A 24,055-nucleotide genomic window follows, 5' to 3' on the forward strand; every position below is an offset into this window, starting at 1 on the left:
ATAAGGCGTCAGGTGATGCTGTTCTTTTTAACCCCTCGGGTGGACCAAGGTGGGAGTCTGATGACCATTTATGCTGGCAAGAGTGTTGGAAACAGGCACACTCATACGCTGCGGATGAGAATGTAGACCGAGAACACCTCAGTGGAGGTAATTTTGGCACTATTTAACAAAACTGTAAATGCTGACTTAGCCCAATTTCTTCCAGGTATTCATTCAAAGAAAAGAAGCAATATTAGGGCAAAGAATTACCTCCACGGAAGTTCATCACAGCAGTCATAACATCGTTTGTAATAATAATAAAGAAACAACGTACCATCACCAGCGATAGTCTAAGTGGTTAGACTAATCATGTCTAACACGATCTCATGGATTCTAATTTATGACGGAACTGTGTGATAGACTCTTCCGTAGCCACCAACACAATGCTGTTGGAGCTCTTTAATGTTATGGGAAGTCTCGCAAAATATTAAGCTAAAAGAGAGTAGGTTACAAAATCGCAGGTGTCCCACTAAAAATACCTATGCAGGCATTGACGCGAAGACACCTCAACATTAACAGAGGCTACTTCTGGATGAATCGTAGGTGATTTCTATATTCTTCTGGGTTGTCTTCTTTTTTGGGGGGGGGTGCTTTGCCCCAAAACTCCGTGTGTGTGTGTGTGTGTGTGTGTGTGTGTGTGTGTGCTTTTTAACAGGAGAGGTTCTCCTTTGGCTGAAATAATTTCGATGGGCTGGCTCCATAACCCATGTCCGAAGGCAGGGAGCCGCGTACCAGACTCAGGCAGTTCCGTGGGAGGCCCGAGGAGTCTTTGGTTACAACAGAATCTGGGGGAGAGCGAGATCCTGAGTTCACCTCTGGCGTCACCACCCACACACTGCGCGCCCTGGGGAAGCGGCGCCACCTCTCCGGATCTGGTTTCGTGTCCGTGCACAGAACGGAACACCCCGGGGCTGGGCTCCAGCCGGCCGAGGTGGCGGGGTGGGGGGGTTAGGGGTGGTCAGCGGCGCGGTGTCACGCGCGCCCGCGCCGTCTGCAAAGCCCCAGCGCGCCGCGTTCCGCGCGGGTTGCGATCGCCGCGGCCCCGCGGCTGCCGCAGCCACGCGGGGTCCGGGCGCGCGGGGGCGGGGCGCGGGGGCGGGGGCGGGGCGCGGGGGCGGGGGCGGGGCTGCCCGCGGGTGGCCGGCGCCGGAGGCTGGGGCGCGGGGGGAGCCGCGCCGTCCGCTTCCGCCGCCCCGCCGGGGATTCCCCCAGCCCAGCGCCCGGGGAAGTCCCGGTGCGCGCGGGTACAAAGAGAGCGGCGCCGCGGAGCGCGCCACAGGCCGGCCTTCCCCAGCCATGTCGCGCGGCCTCCGGCTCCTGCTCCTGAGCTGCGGTAGGGCTCCAGACGCCTGTCGCCTTCCCACCGGGTCCTGGCGACCTCCCCCCCACCCCCACCCCCTTTTCTCGCTGGCTCACGCCGCTCTCTCTGTCCCTCTTGCAGCCTGCAGCCTGGCGCCCGCGGCGCGGGTGGTGAAGGTGGCTTGTTCCGAGGACGTGGACTTGCCGTGCACCGCCCACTGGGACCCGCAGGTCCTCTACACGGTCTTCTGGACCAAGGTAAGCGCGCGATGCCCCCGGGCTAGGGCTCGGCCAGCCCCGTTGGAGGCTGCGGGGACCACCTCCTTTGGGCTGGCGACCCTCTGTAACCGCGGCTAGCCTCCGAATACCGCGCCTTCCCACACGCCTTCCTCACCCCCACCCCGCGCCACCCGCATCTAGCGACAAGGTGACTTAGATTGTGTTCCCCAAGGACCTAATTCCCTCCCTGCCCCTAGAGGTGGCCTGAGATGAATGATCCAAGTAAGACGCTTTGGAAGCGCAGAGACTCACTGATTTGGATGAATTCTGGACGCCACCTGTGGTTGTGGCCACGAGAAAGCAGCCAGGGCAGATTTAGATATCGGACAGTAGGAATGCCCCCCAGATTTCTGATTTCTGGGGTTTGGGGGGCTGTGGTGTCCCTAATTCGGGGGCGGGGAGGGGAGGAATAGGCCCGTTGAGAGGAAGGCCACTAAGAGATAGTCCAGTGTGCTCTAGGCTTGTGTCCCAGATGGGAGTTGTCTGGCATCCGCTTTCTGGGTTACCCTGTCCCTTAGCTTGTCCATGCTGCTTGGCGCTCCGACAGTCCTGAGGGGCCCAGCCTGGGGGCGTGGGCGTCTGGGAGGGGGCGTGAGCAGCACCCACGCAAGTAAGAACCAGCGTCACTGTGCCCCCCCCCCCTTCCCCCTTAGGAGAATTGAGTTGCACCGCGGCTTCTTTAAAGAGTTCCTCAACTGGAACATTTTCAGAGGCTAGCACCTCGGTTCCAGCGGCTTCGCACAGCCCCGCAGTCCCTGGTCTTTTGTCCACCTCCCCTAATGAGGTTCTGCCACAACAGCGCCTCCAGGTTCAGCCGAGGGCGCGTGATATCCTAGCCTTACTCCGCGGCTCTGATTTAGCATCCGAGAAGAAATCTCTGTGTTCGTTGCTTTCTGCAGAATGCAGGCCTTTGTTCTGCCCTCCAAAAGAAAGATGCTTTACGAACCTGCACGTGTATCTGGCCATTTAGCAAGGCAGTATAGGACAGGTTTGTGTGTGTGTGTGTGTGTGTGTGTGTGTGTGTGTGTCCTCTCCGGACCAGATGGCCTCTTTCCCTGGGACGGTGCTGCACCCCTGTTTTTGTGAATTCCACGCAGCACCCAGTGTTTGCCCGGCCAATTGGGAAGGTGCTCCGTGAATTCAGGCTGGCACTTGGTGAGGTATGTGCACTGGATATACTTTTGCTGCCTTGGAGCACTGTATCGTGTAGGGAAGCACGTCTGTTATTATTCCTACTTGGCTTCCACTTCGTTCACTGTGGGATCAGAGAACATAACACTTGCAAGATTGTTCTGGTAAAAACAACAGCATTGAAGCAAAAATATCGTGAAGACATTATTATTTGAGTGCTCACTGTGTGCCAGCCTCCGGGGTAAATATTTACATCCATTATCTGTGTCAGTCCTTCCAATGGACTTAGGAGATCTATACTACTACTGCTGTTCCCATTTAAAAGATGAGGACACTGAGCCTTAGGGAGTGAAGGAAGCCACTCACTGTTATACAGCTTGGCTAAATGAGAAAGGGGGATTCGAACCAAGTAGTCTGATTCCTTAGCCTGAGTTCTCTGGTTTCCACCTCCGTTACTTAGGGTAAAGAATAGAAAAGTCTCCTTGGTCTAGCCAGGCAGGGACTTAGCTACCTTAAAGAAGGGGCAAAACATGAAACCATGATCCCTTCCAGAGAGGAATAAAAAAAAAAAAAAGACTATCCCCAGGGGAGTAATTAAAAAGTACTCGTGAAACAAGTAGATGGAATTTCAGACTGTAAAGTTCAAATAGTTGTCAAGGTAAATCTTGCACAAGGTCATTTGGAATGATGCAGTAAACCGGAGCCATTAACCTTTGGCTCCTCCTTGGATGTCAGCTGATGATGTAACTCTATAATGCATGAGCTTGTTTATTGAACACGGTTCTTGCATGATTTACCCTGAAGGCTCTCAAAACTGATTTTTTTTTTTTTTAAATGACAACAGTCTCTTGGCATTTTCTTTTTTCTTTTGGTTCATGGACTAGGGTCATTGAAAGATCATGCCATAGTTATTTTTTTGTTTTAAAGAGGGAAACAGTGATCGAGTCGCGGGGGGAATAGGAAAGCCGTGTTCTGCCCATAAACTATTCAGCTACCTTGAAAATGAAATGCATTGTTCCTTCAAGTACTTTTTAACAGGCCTCAGCATGTTCTGTAGATATTTATTATTTTCCAGCCCAGTAATTACACTTTCGCATCGATTGTGTTTGTACAACACAAATGGATAGAGTATTCTGGAAATAAGGTCAGTGGTGGGAGACTGAAGTACTTGGTTCTCCAGAAGATTAAGCATCTCGTTATTGTTTTTCTTTTTCCCCCACACAACTTGTTTCTTGTGAAATGTTTCAGCGCGGAGGTGGCTGTAAAAGGAGAAATTTAAACCCGGTGACCGTAACCCGCCTTGCTCATGTCACCTGTCTAACCATCACTAGTGTGGTGCGTCAAACCGCTTTGCCCAGTTGTGGGCTATGCGCTGGGCGAGTGAAGCAGAGTCCCTTAGCGTGTTGTTTTTGTTTTTGTTTTTATCATCCACCAGATTGAATCACATTCTCTCAGGACTTCTGCGTATCACAATTGCGGTTATAATGAGTCACAATGTAAAATTCCATGTGCCACTTGGTTCTCCCACAACCATAGGGCATCCTGCCACTGTCCAACTGGCAGCGATTACTTGTGATTACCAGAGGACCCATGGAAACCGTGTGTTTCTTATCATGTGCCTTTTACCAAAAGACGCAACACAGAGGGCGTCCAATTAGCGTTTGTAACATTAGGGCGAGTGAGGAAGAAACAGTGTGCATTTTATCCTCTCTGGATAAAGAGAGGTACAGTGAGGGGCGGGGGTGAGGAGGCTTAATATAACACAGGGGGCTGTAGGTGGAGCAAAGAGTGGGCTGAGATAGCCCACTTCCTGTGAACCCAGCTTTTATTTCCCATGGACCAGTGCCCTTCTAACTGGGATCCAACAGTGGGCCCTCCTCTTGTCCTTTCCTGTATTGTATCTGTTAAGGCAAAGTAGATGGTTAGGAAGAAATAGAAACATGAATACACATACCCATCAAGCTAGTAGCTGAATTTAGCTTTGAAAGTCGTGAACTGACTGTGTTTGTTTAGGGAGGGATTTTGAGAAAATATGCAGACAGACTTGGTCCAGCACTCTCTCCCGCTGGCTGTTGAGTGTCTCGTGTAAGAGGGCGTGGCACCATCCCATGTCTTCCAGGAGTAAGAGCATCCGTGAAAGGGCTACCTCTGTGCTTCACGCCGAGCACAAGTGGATTCACATTCTCTTTAATGAGGCTGCACAGGTTTGCAGGGAGAGGATGCCCCTGGACGCAGTGTTTGGGCTTGGTGATGTTTGCAACTGATAATAGCGAGTGGTTATTTATCAGGGAGATGTAGTACCATCTGGAGTCATGCCGGGAGCCCTGACGACCTACGCTGATGCATAACGAAAGAGGATATATAGTGTCAACCTTGGGTGACACTGCGGGGGTGAAGACAGAGATGTGTCACAAGACACATGCCCTTTTCAGATGATTTCCAAAGGAAGGGAGAAAGGGGAAGTAAGACGGATTTCAGAAGTCAGTCTTGGGTTTGTAAGAGTGAGAAGGGATCATGGGTTATCCCCTGAACCAAGGGAGCTGTCAGAGAGCAGGTGAATGGCTTGTGTGAGGCTACTTCCAAAGTTCCAGGCTAGTCACCACGCACATCTTGCTTGTCTTTGTTTTGTGATGAAGCTGCCGTCCATGTAGGTTGCTGACTTCCCATTCAGTGTATTTGTATTTTGTGTCTCTGCCGGCTTGTGTGATAGTGAACCACAAAGCCAGGAGGCGCTGAGGAAACCGGGGTCCCTTGGTGGGGGCTGGAGCGGATGAGTGGTCTGGGCGGATGTAACCCGTGCAGCCAACAAATGTGGATGGACCCGTGAAGGAGCCAGGGTGTGCCGCTCACTACAGTTCCTTGATTCTAGAATTTTATCTGCTGTAAGATGAGATTTGAGAGGGTGTCTTTGGGAGGAGAAGGAAACATTCCTGTAGTAAACACAGAAGCACTGAAACATTGAAACGTGAAAGCAGTGTGTCAGGGTCACAGAAAAATCACGCTGTCCACATGGGCACCTACACCGCTTGACCTGGCTGACTCACTTCGATGGCCTTTACCCTCGGCCAAACCGTGAAAGACCTAAAGTTAGTTTTCAGATGGCCCTTACATTTACAGTTTCATTAGTAAAGATTTCTGGGTCCCAAGTGCGTTCCAAGTCCTGGGCCTCATGCTGGCCCATCCTAATCAACACGGGACTTTGGCCAAAGGACCGTCTTGAGCAAAGGCATGGAAAAGGAACCCACAAGCATTTTGGGGGAGCCAGTGGGGTGACCAGTGATCTGGAAGGGAGAGTTATATAGAAGAGGGCTGGCAGATGTTACAGAGAAGGCTTGGAACTGATGGTGAAGGACCTTGAATGCCCAGTTACAATGCCTCGAACTCCTTTCAGCAGCAAGGCGTCACTGAAAGTTTTTAAGCAAAGAGGGTGATGTAATGGCACGCATTTGTAGAGAAAAGATTATTTCTTGTGGGGAAACACAGGCTGTGATTCATCCTCGAAGATGGGTCTCCGAGGGAGGCATTTTCTCGCTCGATTGCAAAAGACAATCAGGGTAACTCAGCCGAGACTTCAACACATTTCTGAGATGTCCCTTCCCTTCATTCGTGGTCACCAGTCGTGTCCCCGTGGTTCTACAGAGGACTGGGCAGCCCAGCACGTGGCCACCTCATAGGGGCCATAGAAACCTCAGCCCACTGGGATGGGTTCCTCATCGAGACTTTGGGACAATCATGAATCAGAGAGAAGTTGCTCAAATCTTTCAGTGTGCAGGAGAGTAGAGAGGAAGAAGGCGGCTGGGAGTGGAATGGAATGAAATCAAACACTTGTTTTCCATGAATAAAAGGGGGATTTAGGTCATGTGAGAACCGCATTATCTTAGTTCTGTATTTGGCTATGTCACTACGCAAAAAAGAGGAAGTGAGGAGAAGGTCGCAGTGATGTAAGGGAAGGTCTTAGCGAAAAGGGGAGGCAGAGCTAAAAAGAGATTCTACCTAAAAAAGGGTTTCTCCGTCTAAAATTGTTTGCATAATCTTTTCCTGGCTACTGCAGCGATAACCGCAGATTTTCTACCAAAAGCCCTCGCTCAAACCAGAGCTAGACATGAGGACTTCCCTGAGATGGAAAGAACACCCACAAACCTACCTTGGGTTTTTGTTCTTGCACTGGGATGCCGTTGGCTAACGTTCCTGTGGGGCCCTGTAGGAGTGGTACAGGATTGGGAGCCCAAGGCTTTTAATAAGCTTCATGTTTTTGTGGAGCATCACCCAGTCTGTTCTGGTCCCAATTCTCTAAGAGATGAGAGATTCCAGAAGAGCGGGTAGTTGTTTAGGATTATAAGTCCAGGTGGGGAACACCTCCGGGGAAAGAGGGAGGCCAGTTGCCATAAACAATTCGTAATCATGTTGGATCACGCTGGGTCAGTTCTGGGGCACAAAGACTCTGAATCAGATCAGTCCTGGATGTCTCATTCCCGGGGGCGTGGGGAGCATCTGAGCCCAAGAGGCAAGCAGGACTGGTCTACAGCCTGGAGCCGTGTGGAGGCAGTGCCCTCCCTGCCACATTTATTTCTGGGGTGGTTCACAGTGCCCCTACCAGGTAGGACTCTTTACTTGCAAAGTATTGTAATCCCGTCAAAGGTAGCTTCAAGTAGCCACCTGGGTGGCTCAGTTGGTTGAGCACCTGACTCTGGATGTCGACTCAGGTCACGATCTCACGGTTCGTGAGTTCGAGCCCCGCGCCGGGCTCCTTGCTGACCCCAAGGAGTCTGCTTGGAATTCTCTCTCTTCCTTTCTCTCTGTTCCTCCCTGACTCATGCTGTCTGAGTCACTCTCTCAAAATAAACAAATAAAAATAAATGATATTAAAAAATCTAGCTTCATATAAAGGGAATATATGGGTTTATATAATTGAAATGGAAAAAAGCTTTAAAATGATAATTCACACTCCAGTCACGTCTGGTACTGTGGGTAGAATTGCATCCCACAGAAAGATTATCCCTGGTATTTGTGAAGGTGACCTTATATGGAAATAGGGTCTTTGCAGATGCAAGCAATTTAAAGTGAGGTCACACTGGATAAGGGCCCACCCTAATCCAGTGACTGGTGTCCTTAGAAGAAGAGAAAACGGATAGACAGATAGAGACACCCAGGGAGGACACCATGTGAGGGTGCAGGCAGAAACGAGTGCATGTGTCCACAAGCCAAGGAATGACAAGGATGGCCAGCAATGCCAGAAGCTTCAGGAACGAGGCATGAAACAGATTCCTCCCTAGAGCCTTCAGAGGGAGCACAGCCCTGTCAGCATCCTTGCTTGTCGGCTTTTGGCCTCGAGAACTGTGAGAGAATACAGTTGTTTATTTTTATAATTTTATTAAAAGATTTCCAATTCCCGTCTAGTTATCCTACAGTGTCATATCAATTTCAGGTGTGTAATAGAATGACTCAACAGTTCTATACATGACTCAGTGCTCCTCATGATGAGGGTACCCTTAATCCCCTTCCCCTATTTTACCCATTTTACCCCAATTTTACCCCCCACCCCCACCCCCACCCCCCCGGTAACCATCCGTTTGTTCTCTATGGTTAAGAGTCGGCTCTTTTGTCTGTCTCTTTTTTTCTTTGTTCATTCATGTTGTTTCTTAAACTCCACATAGGAGTGAAATCACATGGTATTCTGTCTTTCTCTGACCGACTTATTTCACTTGGCATTATACCCTCCAGATCCATCCGTGTTGCTGCAAGTGGCAAGATCTCCTTCTTCTTTATGGCTGATAATATTCCATGGTGTATCTATATCCTATCTGCTTTATCCCTGCATCTATCAAGGGATACTTGGGCTGCTTCTGTCATTTGGCTGCTGTAAATAATGGTGAAATAAACACGGGGGTGCATCAATCTCTTCCAATTGGCATTGTGGTATTCTCCGCGTAAATACCCAGCAGTAGGATTACTGGAGCATGTGATCTTTCTATTTTTAACTTTTTGAGGCACCGCCACACTGTTTTCCACAGTGGCTGCACCAGTTTGCATTCCCACCAGCAGTGCAGGAGGGTTCCGAAAAGGTCCTGTTACCTTAAGTCCCTCGGTTTGGGGTGCTTTGTTTCGGCAGCATAAGAAGCAAAGACAGCTGGATTTAGGGGTCCTTAAATATCCCCGGGACCTGGTGTCTTTCTGTCCCTCAACTCTTCCTTTCTTCATACTGGCTTTCTCGTCAGCCTCCCCACGGCAGTGAGATAGTAGCCAGTAACGGCAGTCCTGTGTACCCTCTCAGGGTCATGGGCGAAGGACAAGATTGTGCCTCTCTTCTAATAGCTCAACGAATGTCTGGTTATATTTAAGTGGCTTTGGTGGGGTCATGTGGTTGTCAGAACCAGTCTCTGTGGTCACGGGCGTCACGCCTGAGTCACGCGTGCCTCCTGTAGAACCAGATGCCATCCCTGTGTACGATGTGAGTCAGAGCTCCTAAGAGGGCCTCTTCCAGGTCCAGCGGGACCCACAGGACGCACGTGGATGAAGGACGCTCGGCACGGACACTGGTCAAATCCCAGTGCCGAAGGGTGTTGCCGCATTGATTGTCACGATGCTGGAGACAATTCGGAGTGTTGTGGATATTTTGTGGACACACGGGGGCTAGAAAAATAATTCCTCTCTAGAGCAGATGTTGGGACTTCTAGAACAACTTTGCCAGGGAGGAGACGGGACGAATCAGCGGTAAAGAATGACAGCATGGACGAGTGGAAAGCTCTCAGGTATAATAACAACTTCCGTTACCCACACTACCATTTGTAAAGCCCTTTCATGTATTCTCTCTTTTGGCACTTTAAATCGCTCCACGGAGCAAGTGAGAAAGTTACAGGTGTGGAAACAAGACCCAGAGAGCGGGTGGCTTACCACGGGTGACCCGGCTAATGGACCACAAATTGAAGGACTTTACGCCTTTGATTCCAAAGCCAGTGCCCTTATAACTCTCATTTTTTTTTTTTTTTAATTCACTCATTCACTCAGCAAATGCTTTTTGAATAATCCCAGTGTGCTGGGAACTCTTTAGAAGCTGAGTGAAACCTGGGCTGGGAACATGAGAGAGAAGAGTAAGACGTTTAGGGCTCTCTGTGCGATCGACAGACACTGTTTTGTACTATCCACGCCCCTCATCATGCGTGTCTTCTCACCCCCCTTGGGGGATATGATTCCCCCCACTCCCACCCCCACCCCATGTCTGTGGAGCAGACGGAAGCCTGAGAGCTGTTCGGTCAGTTGGCCAAGAGCAGATCTTAGCCGTGGTGAGGCTGGGGTTTGCTTCCAGGTCTGATCGACTCCAAAGCCCGTGCTCTTAATTATGTTGCCTCTGCCATACTCATAACTCTCTTAGCAGCCATAAATTCAACTCTGTCTGTTAGACCCAGTAAATTTCAAAGTGGAAAATCATTTTTCCAATAAAACTACACTTAGAAAAAAACGATGTTAATGCGCATACATTCTACCCTCATTATGACATCAACCTCCGAGCCAAACTATTTTGCACGTTATAAAGAGCTGTTTTTATGATGAATGGGGATTATATTGGCACTTTAATTGAGTTAGAAACCAAGGTACATGAAAGTTAGTGCATGAGAAATGCAATAAAGCAAAAGCTGTTCAATGTGATTGGAATATATCAGATTACTTTCATACCACCTTTAAATACATAAGGTCCATACCTTTAAATATGTTTAATCAAACTGTTGGATTAAATATATATATGCATATATATACACACACATTTTGCCCCTCAAGAAAATCTCTTCCTTTTTAAAAACTTTTTTTTTTTTAATTTTATTTTAGAGAGAGTGCATGCGTATGAGCTGGGGAGAGGGGTAGAAGGAGAGAGGGAGGAGAGAGAGAGGGGGAGAGAGGGAGAGAGAATCTCAAGCAGGCTCCACACTGTCAGCATAGAGCCCGATGCGGGGCTCGAACTCACAAACTATGAGATCATGACCTGAGCCGACATCAAGAGTCAGATGCTTGACCAACTGAGCCACCCAGGCACCCCCGGAACTGTTGCTCTCTTATATTCAAATATGGCAATCTAGAAGGTGAGCATATATTTGGATCAAATTGTTTAAATTAAAAAACATCATTTTCCACAGTAGGGTTTTTGACAGAAATATCAGTTCAATTTCAAACATATTAATTATTTCATTTCTTTTGTTCTAGTTCCAATTTGTCCGTCATTTAAAAAAAACAACAACAAACTTTAATTCACATGCCCTTAAAATTAGTACATACTTGTATTTGCTTGCTTTAGTATTCAGCAAATTAAAGAGTTTATTTAATTTGGGGCTTGTGGTTTCCTTAAGGTCAAATCTCCATTTTAGAGAAAGAATAGGTTACTTAAATTGTTTAGTCACATTGAAGGCCTTGAGGCAAATCAAAAGTCCCTAGGTTTGCTGAAAATGAGATGTCCTATATTTTACCCTTCTCTAATCCAATCAAAACTATAGAATTGTCCGCATCAGAGTTAATGCACGGAGCGTGGATTTTTAAAACATAATTGGGATGACTCTTTTGAGGAATTAATTTGCGCAAATCGTGTTGTGGTTTAGCACACTACAATATTAGCTTTGGAAAGTGCGCATTAAATAGTTCCCATCAATTATGCTTGGCTGTGAATGAATCCGAGGGTTCCTTTTGTTATAAATTACTATTTCCTAAAATGCCTTCGCAGAGAGGCAATGAAACACTTTCAGCTTTGGAATGTTTAAAGAGCTGTTCTTTGCCAGTGGTTGATCTCGAGCCAGCTCAAATGCTTACAAGAACTCATGAAACACAGTTGAGGATGGCCCATTTGCTGGCTGGTCAGTTTACCTCTTTCTGGAATTCTCCTTTGGTTCTTGCACGGTGCTGCTTTTGCCACAAGGGACTCCCCTTGATCCCGCGGTGTGCTGCTAGCTGCCGGGCCCCAGAACTGAAGTTAATGATTTGAACTTTTGCATAAAAAGTCTCCTGGTACTGCTAATGCCTGCTTGCATTTTGAGCATGCTACATTAACATAAAAACTACAACTATTTTTGCAGCTGTAGGCAAATCCCACACTGCCCAGATGGAGTCACATGACAAGATCTATCTTGAAATGGCATAGAGAAGGGGGAATAGGCATTGTGTATGCATCTACAACCTGAAGCCAGGAGGGAGCGTTCTGAAATATTTCCGGGTGCATTGTGTGAATTCACAGAAGGTTCCTTTTGCTATAGTTAGTCATTGGCAAAGGCCGGGCTCATGACTTAGGCAAGAGTTCCCAAGTTCAGCGAGTAGTTCTCCCAGTGTTCTGGGTCTTTCAGGAAGACCCAGGAAGAGGCCACTGGAAGATGGCCCCACGACATTTGAGGTATTTTGCCATGATCCCGCTGATGGCTGTGATGGGTCAGTAAATCACAATTCTGCAGGTTGCTTTGGGGTCCTTTGTTTTGCCTTTCCTTCCCCTACTTCTACGTCTTTCTCATGACCTCGCTCTGCCTTTGTTTTTCTATTTGAAAAGTAACTGGAGACCCACTGGAGGTTTTGCCAGAGGCCCACGGAAATCTGACCACCAAATAAACTACTTCTCGCTGTTACTACTGATTTTTTTTAAAAAAAATGTTTATTTATTTTTCATAAAGAGAGAGGGAGACAGAATCATGAGCAGGCCTGGAGCTATCAGTGCAGGGCTCGAACTCACGAACTGTGAGATCACGGCTTGAGCGGAAGCCAGCCGCTTTACGGACTGAGCCACCTAGGCGCTCCTTACCACTGAATTTTAAAGTGAAATTCTTTTTCGCAAAAAGACAGGCGGCCACCGCCCACCGGTTCTGATCACCTGCACGCTGGCTTCGGCCAGCTTAGCAGCCAGCAGGATAACGGGACCACAGGTTCTGTTCCCACCCCCTCCGGAAGGGTCTGCGGTTTTGATCTTGACTTTCAAGATGGGATCTTTCCGAGTTGAGGGAGGGATCGCTGAACGGGACCAGAGGCCCCCAAGGAGAAAACCGGAGATAGGTAATCTCAGAATGATTGCTGCCACCAAGTTTCTGCCCTTTTGGACGCAGGAGTTCTACCAAGACAGAGTCCGGTGAACTGTGTTAGAAATAACTCTGCAATTGACATATTTAGAGGTTAATTCTGAAAAGAAAGGCTGGAGGAGTGGCCTCGTGGCGGGGTGAGCGCCGAGCGGGCGCCCCGAGGGTCCCAGCCGCCCGCCCCCCACCAGCCCCGGTAGGGGGAGGGGAGGGGCGGGAGCGCGCGGGGAGGCTGCAGTTCGCTGTGTAATTAGGCCTGAAGGGGGAACCCCGGGCTAAAGGAGATGCGTTCTGGCGCCCATTGGATGCCTCCAGCTCTTTCTAGGCCTCCTCGGCCGCTCCTCGTTTCTCTGCTCCATTTTTGAAGCCCTGAAGCCCCGAGGCTGTAGATCCTTCATTATTTAGGAAAGGACCTTTCGACACCAGAAGAACCGTCCAGCAATGGGCTCCTCTCTCCTAGGCGGTGCGGGAGAAAAGCCGCTCGCTCGCCGGGGCGCCGTGTGGCGGCGGGGACGGAGCGGGGCTCGTGCGGGAGCGGTGGTGGCTCCGCCGCCAGGTGTCTCTGCAGCCCGTCCGTCCGTCCGTCCTTCCGCCGAGTCCGCGAGCGGCCGGGGCCCAGCCGGCCTGCTGTGGGCTCCGCGCTTCCCTCGCGTAGTAAATGAAGGGGAAGCCACGGAGTGTGCGTGTAGCGTGTTGTGTGTGTATAGGGCTTGTGTGCAGTGAGTGTGCGCGTGCACAATACACGTGCGGTGTGTGTGCGTGTGTGCACGCCCCTGCCTGAGCTGCCTCGGCCTCCCTGGGCGTCCCCTGCCCTGATTCGCCTGGAAAGTGGGAGAGGAGCTGGCGGCTCCCAGGACAGGAGAGGACATTCTGCAGCGACAGGGAATCCTGCTGATCGCTGGGTCATTCCCTGAGGTGGCTCCTTGGCGCCCTCACATTCTAGGGGCAGGTGAGGGATGCGGCCGGGTCCCAGGCTCCCTGGCGGTCCCGGCCATCCAGCAAAGGGCGAGGGCTGAACGCCGAGAACGAGGAGAACGAGAACGAACGGTGATTTGCCTTCCTTTTGTGTCAATCCGGTTTGGACGCTTGAAAACATTTCGGTGGAGGATGCACGGGCGAGCTAATTAGGCAGATTAAAAATATATCTGGGGGAAAAAAAACTGATGGGGAATGCGGTTGTGGCCTAATCTGTCAAGTAAGAGGTGAGGGAGAGACCCCACCGATGTAACAAAGAAGATAGTTCAGGCAGAGAACCCCCGCCGGGGGGCGGTTGGCTGAATTGGGCATCTGCCCCAGTCGGGCTGGTCTGTCCCGGGTCCAAAGATTTAAGCGGTCGTGGTCCTTCTGTGTGCATCTTGGTGTGACTGCCGCATGATGTGGCACAAAAAGTCTCCCCGGGGCACCACCATCGGCTGTCTTCTTGCCCTGCTAGGGCATCAGTGTGGTGCACCCTGTGACATCATGGGTGACCCCACAGACACCCAGTTTTTTAAGAACAAGGTGACCGTTTACAGGAGGCATTTGCTCATGCATGTCTGTGCTTTTCGCCGAGCCGTCTGGCAGTGGTCTTCGAGTTGGGAGGCTGAGATACAAAAGTAAGAATCATTCAGGGGGTGAGTGGGTATCTGAAGAAAACAAGAAGGACATTTAATACAGAACAACCAGCAGCAACATGTGACTCAAAGTGATTCGCGCAAATCCTCATCGACGCATCATTATTGTCAGCAGCAACAACACTCTGTCCTTTATTAGGGGGTGGAAGCTGGGATACGCCGAATCGTAAAGTGCAGGCCTGATCTTATGCCAGAAAAGATACAGCCTTACAGAATTTTCATACATTTTCTCCTCCTCCCCTGAAGGTCACACATACACATACTGTTTTGTTTAAAAAAAAAAAAAGTTGAGGACGGATGTTATGAAAACAAGAGGCAGAACCTTGATGCGGGTGAGGACGGTGTTTCCAAGTCCTGTTAGTGGAACCTGATGCAGCGTGATGCTTTTTCAACAGCTTACAGGCGACGGCGAGGAAAGGATAGAGATGCCCCCGGAGGGTCTGTGGTACCACCAGCAGAAGGATGGCTCCTTAGAAGCCTCCGGTGAAAGGCTGTACTCCCTGAAGATTGAAAACACTACCAGTGTCGACTCAGGGACATACAGGTGCATCCTGGAGGAGCCAGAAGGGCGGAGAAACCAAAGCGGCACTGTGACCTTGAAAGTGACAGGTGAGGTGATCTGCTGCACCTGTTTCCTTCTTGCAAGATGTGTGTGCACTTGAATAGGCTCTAAGCTCCGTCCTCTCGATTGGAGTCCAACTGGAAGCTTAGGATTGTGTGGCTAAAAGCTAAATTCTCCTATAAGAATGTCATAACTTTTTCTGCTCCCTCCTTCCTTCCTTCCTTCCTTCCTTCCTTCCTTCCTTCCTTCCTTCCCTCCCTCCCTCCCTCCTTCCCTTCCTTCCTTCCTTCCTTCCTCTCTCCCTCCCTCCCTCTTCCTTCCTTCCTTCCTTCCTCCTTCCCTCCCTCCCTCCCCCCTTCCTTCCTCCCTCCCTCCCTCCCTCCCCCCTTCCTTCCTTCCTTCCTTCCTTCCTTCCTCTCTCCCTCCCTCCCTCTTCCTTCCTTCCTCCCTCCCTCCCTCTTCCTTCCTTCCTTCCTTCCTTCCTTCCTTCCTTCCTTCCTTCCCAATAAAGACAGATCCACCCTAGTTGTGTAGATGCCAAATGTAGCCAAACCACCAATCTGGGTGTTGTTTATTCATACAAGAGTCCTTTGAAGCAAATAGGAAGTATCCAAGGGGTGCCTGGGTGGCTCAGTCAGTTGAGCGTCTGACTTCGGCTCAGGTTATCATCTCATGGTTCGTGGGTTTGAGCCCCGCGTGGGGCTCTGTGCTGACAGCTTGGGGCCTGGAGCCTGCTTCGGATTCTGCGTCTCCCTCTTTGTCTGCTCTTCCCCTGTGCACATTCGTCTCTTTATCAAAAATAAATAAAGATTTTAAAAAAATTTACAAAAAATAGGAAGTATCCGAGATGAATTTTCGGAGGACAGAGAAACTGTGTAGTCCTGAATACGTCAGGTGACTATGATATTCTGCTCCTTGGATCTTTCTAATCTGGCCCAGGAGGGGCCGCATCATGTTTCCACCTTTTTAACTGATGAGCCGCAGCATTTCCCTCCCATTTGCGATGGCTCCATTGCCCGATGCCTCAACTCAGGCCGAAGAAAAAGGGCACAGCAAGAAAATAATGTTCCAGTGACAGAATACACATTTTTGCTCTATGCAGTAATCGCAAGACAAGAATTGAGCTCCAAGGGGAGGATTATCTCTTCGGGTTTTTCCCCAGAATTCTTCTTTATGTAGCTTAAAATATGCCTTGCATTTATTTGACTTTTGCCCAGCGTTCATTAGTGGCTGGGGCTTGAAATGACAAACATGTTGTTGTCACACAGTTCCTGATGTTTATACCAGGAATACTTTCTCCTTTTATTGGCAATCTGAAGGGAGTCTGACTTAGGATAATATTCCTTTTACACAAGAACACGATCACTGTTTAGAGCTCAGTGTTTGGATTTGGTTCACTGTTACACACACACACACACACACACACACACCTTACACCCCTCTCAGTCTTTAGCCCCTAATGCTGCTTTGTCTGTCTGCATGCACCTCCCAGACCTGGCATCTGTTTTATTCTCCGCTCTATCTGGCACACAGCAGGCTGTCAGTCAGCATCCGCATCGAGGTGATTGACAAATGAGAACAACCTTGCAAGGAAGAGCAGAGAGGAGAGGAACAGAATGGCTGGTTTCCTTTCCTCTGCTGAGGACAAGGTTGCCTACAAGTTCAGTGGTTAGACTCCTCCAGAGTCCCCTGGATCTGGTTCACTTAAGAGCTCTGCGGCTCATTCGTGTGTGCCCTTGGGCACATCTCTCACAGCCTCTAAACCTCAGTTCTCTCATCTCTAAAATGGGGGCGATAACCTCTCCAGCATGGGCTCGCGTGAAGGCTAAATGGGATATTGCACTGAAATGCTTAGTTCGGTGCCTGAGGTACACGGAGTGCTGGATAAATGTTAGGCCCTCAACCTTCCCTTTCTCGAGTCACAGACCCTACTGAGAACCCATCCCTATACTACTTGTGAAATGTTGAATCGAGCTTTAGAGGTTGCCAGCTCTCTCAAGGACCATTCATGGCCCCAGGGGATTGCCCCCCCCCCCCCCCCCAGTCACCTGCACTCCACCTGCCCCTGCCTGGGCCTTCAGGCAGGCTTAGCAACCTGGCTATCCCAGACAGCGCACGTCGGATGTCATGTCTGAGTGAGAAGAGGCTGTCCCCTTCCATGTCTCTTCCTGCCTTTGAGTCCCCGAGTGCTGCAGCCACAGCCTTCAACGGCCCCTCGGGGAGCCCCTTAGCCCACCTTTGCCGCCAGCCTTGGTGGAGATTTCACGATTCTACAAAAACGTGTTGACTCATTCAGTAATAGCCGGGCGGCTCACCTGCCCGGTTCCTTCGTCCTCCCAGTCCTCCCGAGGTGAGAACACCTAGCATTCTACACAGCACGGATGAAGCAGGCTCACGCTTCAACAAATGGCGTGTCATCTGATGCAAAGGCACCAGAAAAGCCAGGAAATAGAGCCTGAGTGAGATGCCGTATGCTGGGCCCATCACACACAGCCAGGCTCAGGTGCGTGAGCACCGGCCACCGCCGTCACCGCTGTCACTAGCATTGTTCTTCCCGTATGCACAGACGTGTGCAGTTAGGCATGGGAGACAAGAAGGACTTGGGGAAAAAAAAAGAAAAGCCAGAGCAAAGCATTCTTAGCTTTTTATCACGGTAGGAAAGTTCTGTTAAACAGCTTCATATTTTTACTCTCCCTCTCTCTTTTTTTTTAAGGATGCCCTAAGGAACGCAAAGAAGACACTTTTCAGAAATACAGAGCCGAGATTGTACTGCTGTTGGCTCTGGTCGTTTTCTACTTAACACTCATTATTTTCACTTGTGTAAGTATCTTTGTAAAAAAACACGTATTATGATTAAAAGATCGCCCGGGGGCGCCAATCTGAATATATTTGCTAGATAGCGTGAATCCGTAATGCTGGCGAGAGATGTTCTTCTGTGAACCGGGCACCTGCTGAGGCGTCCGCGCTGTGAGGATCGGTGCGGGAAGTGCCCGGCTTGTTTTGAATCCGGTTGCCCTGCACAGAGAGCTGCCGAGAGAAGACGAAATAGGGTGTGTGAAGGAAGTTCGAGACCTGCCACAGGATCCTTCCGGGGCGCCAGAGGCCCTGGTGGTGACAGTGGTGGCAAGTGTGGCTCTGACTTGCCATCATCCTGGGGCAAAGGCACGACTCTGCCTGTAGGCGAGTGACGCAGCCCCACCACACGGTGGTGGATCAGTCTCCTTCTCTTGACCTTGAACCCTTTCCTCCTGGGGGGTCTCCTCTAAGAGTTTTGGCGCTTGCCTCCACTCCCTGGGAATTAGCCCTGAGAAGCCAGAGGAGTGGGGTATACAGGCAGCGTCCTAGGGTGGAAGATGGCCAGCCGGTGCTGAAGTGGCCTTGACCGTAGCCCTTGAACTGTTGGTAGCAGGCTCCAGCTTACAGACCCTGAGCCTCTTTGTGCATGGCTGCTTACCTGGGTAGACCAAAGTTATAGGGAGCGAGGCCAGCTTTGGGCCTGACCCCCTAGGAAGTGATCTGTCCCCTATGTCTCAATACTATCAGGAAGGACTGGCTACTTAGGGGCCAGGACAGATCTCACCCAAGAGCTATCCCGGGGCCTTGTCACTCACTGGCCCCCTGTATTCACTTCCTTGCCTCTCTGGCCATGGACTCATCTCTCTAGTTGCTGTTTTGGACGCCAGTCAAAAAGACTCCCGTGAGCACCTATTGGGTACAGGCGTTAAGCTAGGCACTGTGGAGGACATAAGCCATCCGCTTACGATTTGGGGTCATTAGGGTCATTTGCACACAAGATGATTAGAGTTACTGGAGGGTAAATTTAAACAAATGAGTTTCTTGCTGGCAAATGCCTGTTTCAGGGGGCACTGATTTTCCATGCAGGCAGCTAACAGTAGGGGCTGGAAATGGCCCCAGTCTGTAGTCCGTGTGTCTCCTGGTCACAGTTTGGGGCTGCCGGTGAGATAGTACAAGCCCACTTCTCAAGCGAGCGAAGCTACTAGGCTAAAAAGGGCTTCCTGAACGAGCTGTGCAGCCAGCTGTAAACGAGTGGAGCTTAAATTGAGGTGTCCACTGTTGCATTTTCCCGATTGTTCATGTCTCAACTTCTTTTATTTTTCAGAAGTTTGCACAACAACAGAGTATTTTTCCAGATTTTTCTAAACCGGGCACGCAACGAGCTTTCCTCCCAGTCGTCTCCCCAAATAAGCATTTGGAGCCAGCGACTCTTCACAAGACGGAACTGCTATGAGCAGGATTTCTGCAGGTTGTTTGCTCTACAGTCGAAGAAAGCTCAGCGGTGTGCCCGGATGTCACGCTGGACAAAAGGGAGTGAGCCCCACACCGAAGAGGGCGTTCTTCCCGTGAGGTCCTTCCGGAAACTGCAGGTCACAGCCCGCTCTTTGTGAGCAGGACTTTGGGAACCGGTACAGGACCACGAAGCATGGGGCCGCCTGCAGGGAAGCTCTCTGCTTCTTCACAGCTAACTTCTTAGCATTTTATTCAGCTATCTGGTCAACCCCCCCGGAGCTGTTTTCAGTCCTACACAAGCTATGGCGAGACGCAGCTGGAAGAGGGTCTTGGGAAATACAGACGCCCAGAGCCGGCCCTGTGACAGACTCTTGAGGACCGTGGTCTTCTTCACATCTGGGAAACATCTCTCTTTGAGTTTGCTGTGTTGTCTTGTGCTAGCCCAGATGTTTTATGTCTGGGAGAAGTTGACGGGCCAAATTGTGAGACAGCGGGGGATATTTAGCGAATCATGTCCCGGTGTGAAGGCCCTGCTATTACTAAGGAGTATTGTGTGTACCTAGAAGTAACAAGTTGATGAGCTGTTCCCCACTGGAGCCTTTTCATCCAGAAAGACCCACATAAAGAAGCAATAAAGAAGATGCCACATTTGTTTTGATATCCGTAGATTCCTGCCAAAGAAGGACTGGTTTTTTTCTCTCCTTTTGAAATCTGTGTCTACGGTTAGATATCAAGGCTCACAGCACAAGTAACCTCAGTATGGAGAGAACGAAGTCAGAGAGGATGACCCCAGGATCGTGAGCTATTTGATGCCCTGGCGAAAATGCCGGACAAATCATGCCATCTGGGTTCCGACCCCAGGTGTCCCACTGCCAAGCTGTATGATCTTGAGCAGGGTCTTTGTGATTTCTCTTTTCTCAGTCGTAAACGAGAAGGTGGTTGTATGAGTTGATTGTGACAATGTATGTGAAAATGCTTTGAAAAAGCATAAAGCACCATAAAAATTTGAAGCTCCGTTGGGTCACTATCCTTATTCTTACAGAGGTGTTCTGGGCATGAGAGAATGCTTTTCATTCATTCTCATGTCTACCATTATTCCAAACAAAGAAGGCCAGACATAAGACCTTTCCATAGTCTTCTAGGAGTTCTTTTGGGGAAGTGAGGAGACCAGGTCAGCGAAGCACCAAGCCAAAAGTACTCCAAGATATGGACACACAGGAATCACGGGGCCTTAGGGAGAAGAGAGTCCACAGGATGTTCCATTGACATTTTGACAGTTGTTGGGTAACTCTTCTCAAACTGGGCCCTTTCCCTACTTGTTTTCTAAAGCGATTTTATCCCGTTGGTAGTGTGTGCATGGTCCACACTGATACTAGAGAGGGAAAGAAAGGGCAAGATGCTTCAGTGTTCTTGCTTTTTTGTCATAGCCTTCATGCCATTAAGGGGCTGGATGCGAGTAGGGGTGTTTTTCTTTTTTATATTTAAAACTACTCATAGAACTTTGGGATAAGCGCTAGGATGTCTGTAAAGTAGTTTGAGAACCAGAACCCAAGGTGAAGTTCTAGAGGTGTAACACTGGCTGAGTCCTTCCTCTGAGAGGGAGAGCATTTATGGCAGGTAGACCTCTATGAAACAGCGCCCCCTTCTGCCCAAGGATGCCCCTGCATCTTGCCACTGGGTAGTGCATGATTAGCTTGGCCACATGTATGACTGCCGGTCACGGGGGTGGAGAAGGGGGTGGAAAGAGGGAGGGTTGTGACTTCAGAAGGATGTGTACAATCAGGGTCCCCTGTACCTGGGATTCGTGGGGTTTCACTCAAGATTCTCAAATAGGTCCATTAGCCTCAAAATGAAGAACAATCCAGGACAAGTGGTTATAATAGTTATAAAAGTATCATAGATCCTTTTTTTCATCATAGATGAATCCTCTTTGGAAAATGGCTCTTTATGAAGATGAATGCTTATAAAATTTCTGTAAAAGCTGTAGATTCCCCTTCAGTGGAATTAACTCCGTTCTCAAATGCTTTACCAGAAGTGCTGGGGAGACCATTGGCATGGCCATTAAGAGCTCAGAGTTCATACTCAGCCAGGTTTGAAGCCTAGATTCATCACTCAAGTTTTTGCCACTCTGGGCAGGAGACAGACCTCTCTAAGCCTCATTTGGCAGATGTTTAGAATAAGAATAAGGACAGTATCTGCCTAATAGGTTTGTTGTGAAGATTAAATGAGATAATATATCTAAAGGCTGAGCCTGATATCTGGCAAATAGTAAGCCGTTGAATAATCTTGGAACAAGAAAGAGCAAAGAGGCAACACAGAAGGTGCCAGTGACCATGAATCTTGAACAAAGTGGTTTTGTTAACAGGAAGGAATTGAATTGGTGGGGGAGTTATGTTGCTTTCAAAGGATTAATACCCAATGAAACCAAATTTTTCATGGCCATTAAGGTTATAGTTCAGGAAAGACCAGGGAGGGGGCCGCCTTTCATTAGCTTGAACTGACTCAAGTTAAAAACATAATGCAGATTTGAAATCCAACTTGACATTTCGCACCTAGTCTTTGGCATGAGAAAAGGGGTGTGTGTGTGTGTGTGTGTGTGTGAAAAAGAGAGAGAAGGGTAAGGTGGGTAGGGCAGAATTCATCAAGGAGAGTGAACTGCCTTCGTTGAAGAAAGTAGATGATCATGGGCCATATTTGTTCTTTTTCACCACTGCCGTGGAAAGCTTTATTCTCAGGGCCCTCCTTTGTCTATGGAGTTAGCTCCGCAGTTAAAGCAATTTCATCCTCAGGGGCGCCTGGGTGGCTTAATTGGTTAAGTGGCCAACTCTTGATTTCAGCTCAGGTCCTGATCTCACGGTTGGTGAGTTTGAGCCCCCCGTTGGGCTCCGTGCTAACAGTGAGAAGAAGCCTACTTGGGATTCTTTCTCTCCCTCTCTCTCTGCCCCTCCCCCAATTATGCTGTCTCTCTCTCTCTCTCTCCCTCCCTCCGTCTCTCTCTCTCTCTCTCTCTCTCAAAATAAATAAATAAACTTAAAAAAATTTTACCTTGGGATACCCCAAGACACAAATACAGACATGAATATCAGCTCCACATCTTTCCAAAAGAAGGCCGATGGTTTTTGTTTTCATAAAAATTCTTAGCGGGTTTCATCATAGAAAACAGAAGAAAAGTTGTGCTCACAGGACCCAACAAAGTCTGATTATTTGCTGGAGTTGCAGGAGGAGGAATCCAGTAACAGCCTGTGGACATAGAGTATGTGAGTCTTATGTGTTTGACCCCACAGCTGAAAGACAGTGGGAGTCTCAGAATCATTCCGTATGGTTCCCCTGCCCTTTCCTCATTGGCAACTTTCTTTGGCTGGATTAAACGGCTCATTGTTTGATACTCCATCTTTCCTTTGTAAAATAGCCCACACCCTAAAACTCCTAGAACAGGAACTGTTTGCTTAATTCAACAGCAATTATCCCTCGTAGTTTTACAACTGAGTGTTTGCAGAGCCAGATGTGATCTGCTTGATTGGTAAAATACCCATCAGTTCTTTGGTTGGAGACTTTTTAAAATTTTTTTATTTTTTTAATGTTTATTTTTTGGGGAAAGAGAGAGAGAATGAGCGGGGAAGGGGCAGAGAGAGAGGGAGACACAGAATCCGAAGCAGGCTCTGGGCTCCGAGCTGTCAGCACGGAGCCTGATGCGGGGCTCGAACTCACAGACCACGAGATCATGACCTGAGCTGAAGCTGATCTCTCAACTGACTGAGCCAGCCAGGTGCCCCTGTACATATTTCTTTTGGAATTAGATCTGCTTTCCTTTTTTTTAAAATAGCAGAATGGGAAAAAAGAAGCTATCCCTTTGATCGCTCTGTAACAGGTTGAACTTTAGTCATCTTAGAGCGCAGAAAAGGCCCTCATGTGTCCCAGCTGTTGAGGTAGCTAAGAGGACTCTGGTTCTGCCTCAGTACTAGATGCTGCATGGGGAAAGCTGGTTTCATGCATCTCTGTTCTGACTCCTGCCTCAGTTTCCCTGTCCCAGCCGAATATTCCTGGGGTTTTCCCTTATAGAATCTGGTACAACATTTGGTCCACGGTTGGTTGATTCAGGAAACATGGAGGGCATCATCCGAGCTCTCTGTGTTTATGTTTTCCTGCGTTTACAGCCACACAGCGAACATTTGCTTCTTTCCTTGGTTCTGAGCCCTTAGACTTTGGTCCGGCTGATTACAGGTGACGTAATTGCTCCTCAGCAAATTTTAAAAATACAGTCTTCCGGCCATTGGGTGACTAACAGACCCTGCCAACAAAGCGTTATGATGAACCAAAGGATACCTTTGAGGGAGCCTCACAGGTTTTGTGTGGCTAGCGTGGGATGGGAAGGAGTGACCCTGTGTCAGAGAAAAGGAAAATGATGCCCCGGAACATTGTTGCCCCAGAGCTTGATAAATTACACACGAGCCCCATTCTGTTTTCAGAGACCAGGCATTTCATTGCAGACATACTTTTTCTTTTCCACTTCTTCCTTTCATTCTCCCCATGGGATCCCAGGCAGGTGCACGGTTAGGTAACAAAGGACTATCAGGGAAACATCATCTAGGAGGGGTGTATTTGTTTCCATGGTTCCTGAGAAGTTAGGGTGAAGGGAGGAGGCAAAACTTGGCCCCTGCAAGCAAGTCTTCTGTTCCTTTCTCCTTTCCATGCATAAACACGTACAGACTCCCTCTGGGCAAGGGAGACAGACCTCACTTAGTGGTTCATTTAGATTCTGCATGAGAAGAAGATATTGTTTCATTCTTCATTGCAAGAGGGGCTATTTCTTCAAATTGACCGTTTTCCCCCCACACTCTTTTCCGAAGGAGCCT

The 24,055-nt window shown here is 49.1% G+C and overlaps 1 protein-coding gene across 2 annotated transcripts; it reads left to right on the forward strand.

Moving 5' to 3' along the window:
• Window positions 1-1,182: 1,182 nt before the first annotated feature.
• CD83 (CD83 molecule) lies at window positions 1,183-20,212 on the forward strand. Of its 2 annotated transcripts, none has more exons than XM_027040334.2 (5): window positions 1,183-1,372; window positions 1,481-1,596; window positions 14,788-15,001; window positions 17,668-17,774; window positions 19,078-20,212. In XM_027040334.2, the coding sequence occupies exons 1-5, from the start codon at window positions 1,336-1,338 to the stop codon at window positions 19,201-19,203; spliced, it is 600 nt and encodes a 199-aa protein (XP_026896135.2). In that variant the 5' UTR covers window positions 1,183-1,335; the 3' UTR covers window positions 19,204-20,212. The 2 variants fall into 2 exon arrangements, with proteins under 2 accessions (XP_026896135.2, XP_026896134.2); XM_027040333.2 differs by having other exon boundaries at window positions 1,185-1,372; window positions 19,075-20,212.
• The last annotated feature ends 3,843 nt before the right edge of the window (window positions 20,213-24,055 follow it).

The sequence above is a fragment of the Acinonyx jubatus genome, chromosome B2, assembly GCF_027475565.1.
Source record: "Acinonyx jubatus isolate Ajub_Pintada_27869175 chromosome B2, VMU_Ajub_asm_v1.0, whole genome shotgun sequence".
Taxonomy (NCBI): Eukaryota; Metazoa; Chordata; class Mammalia; order Carnivora; family Felidae; genus Acinonyx; species Acinonyx jubatus.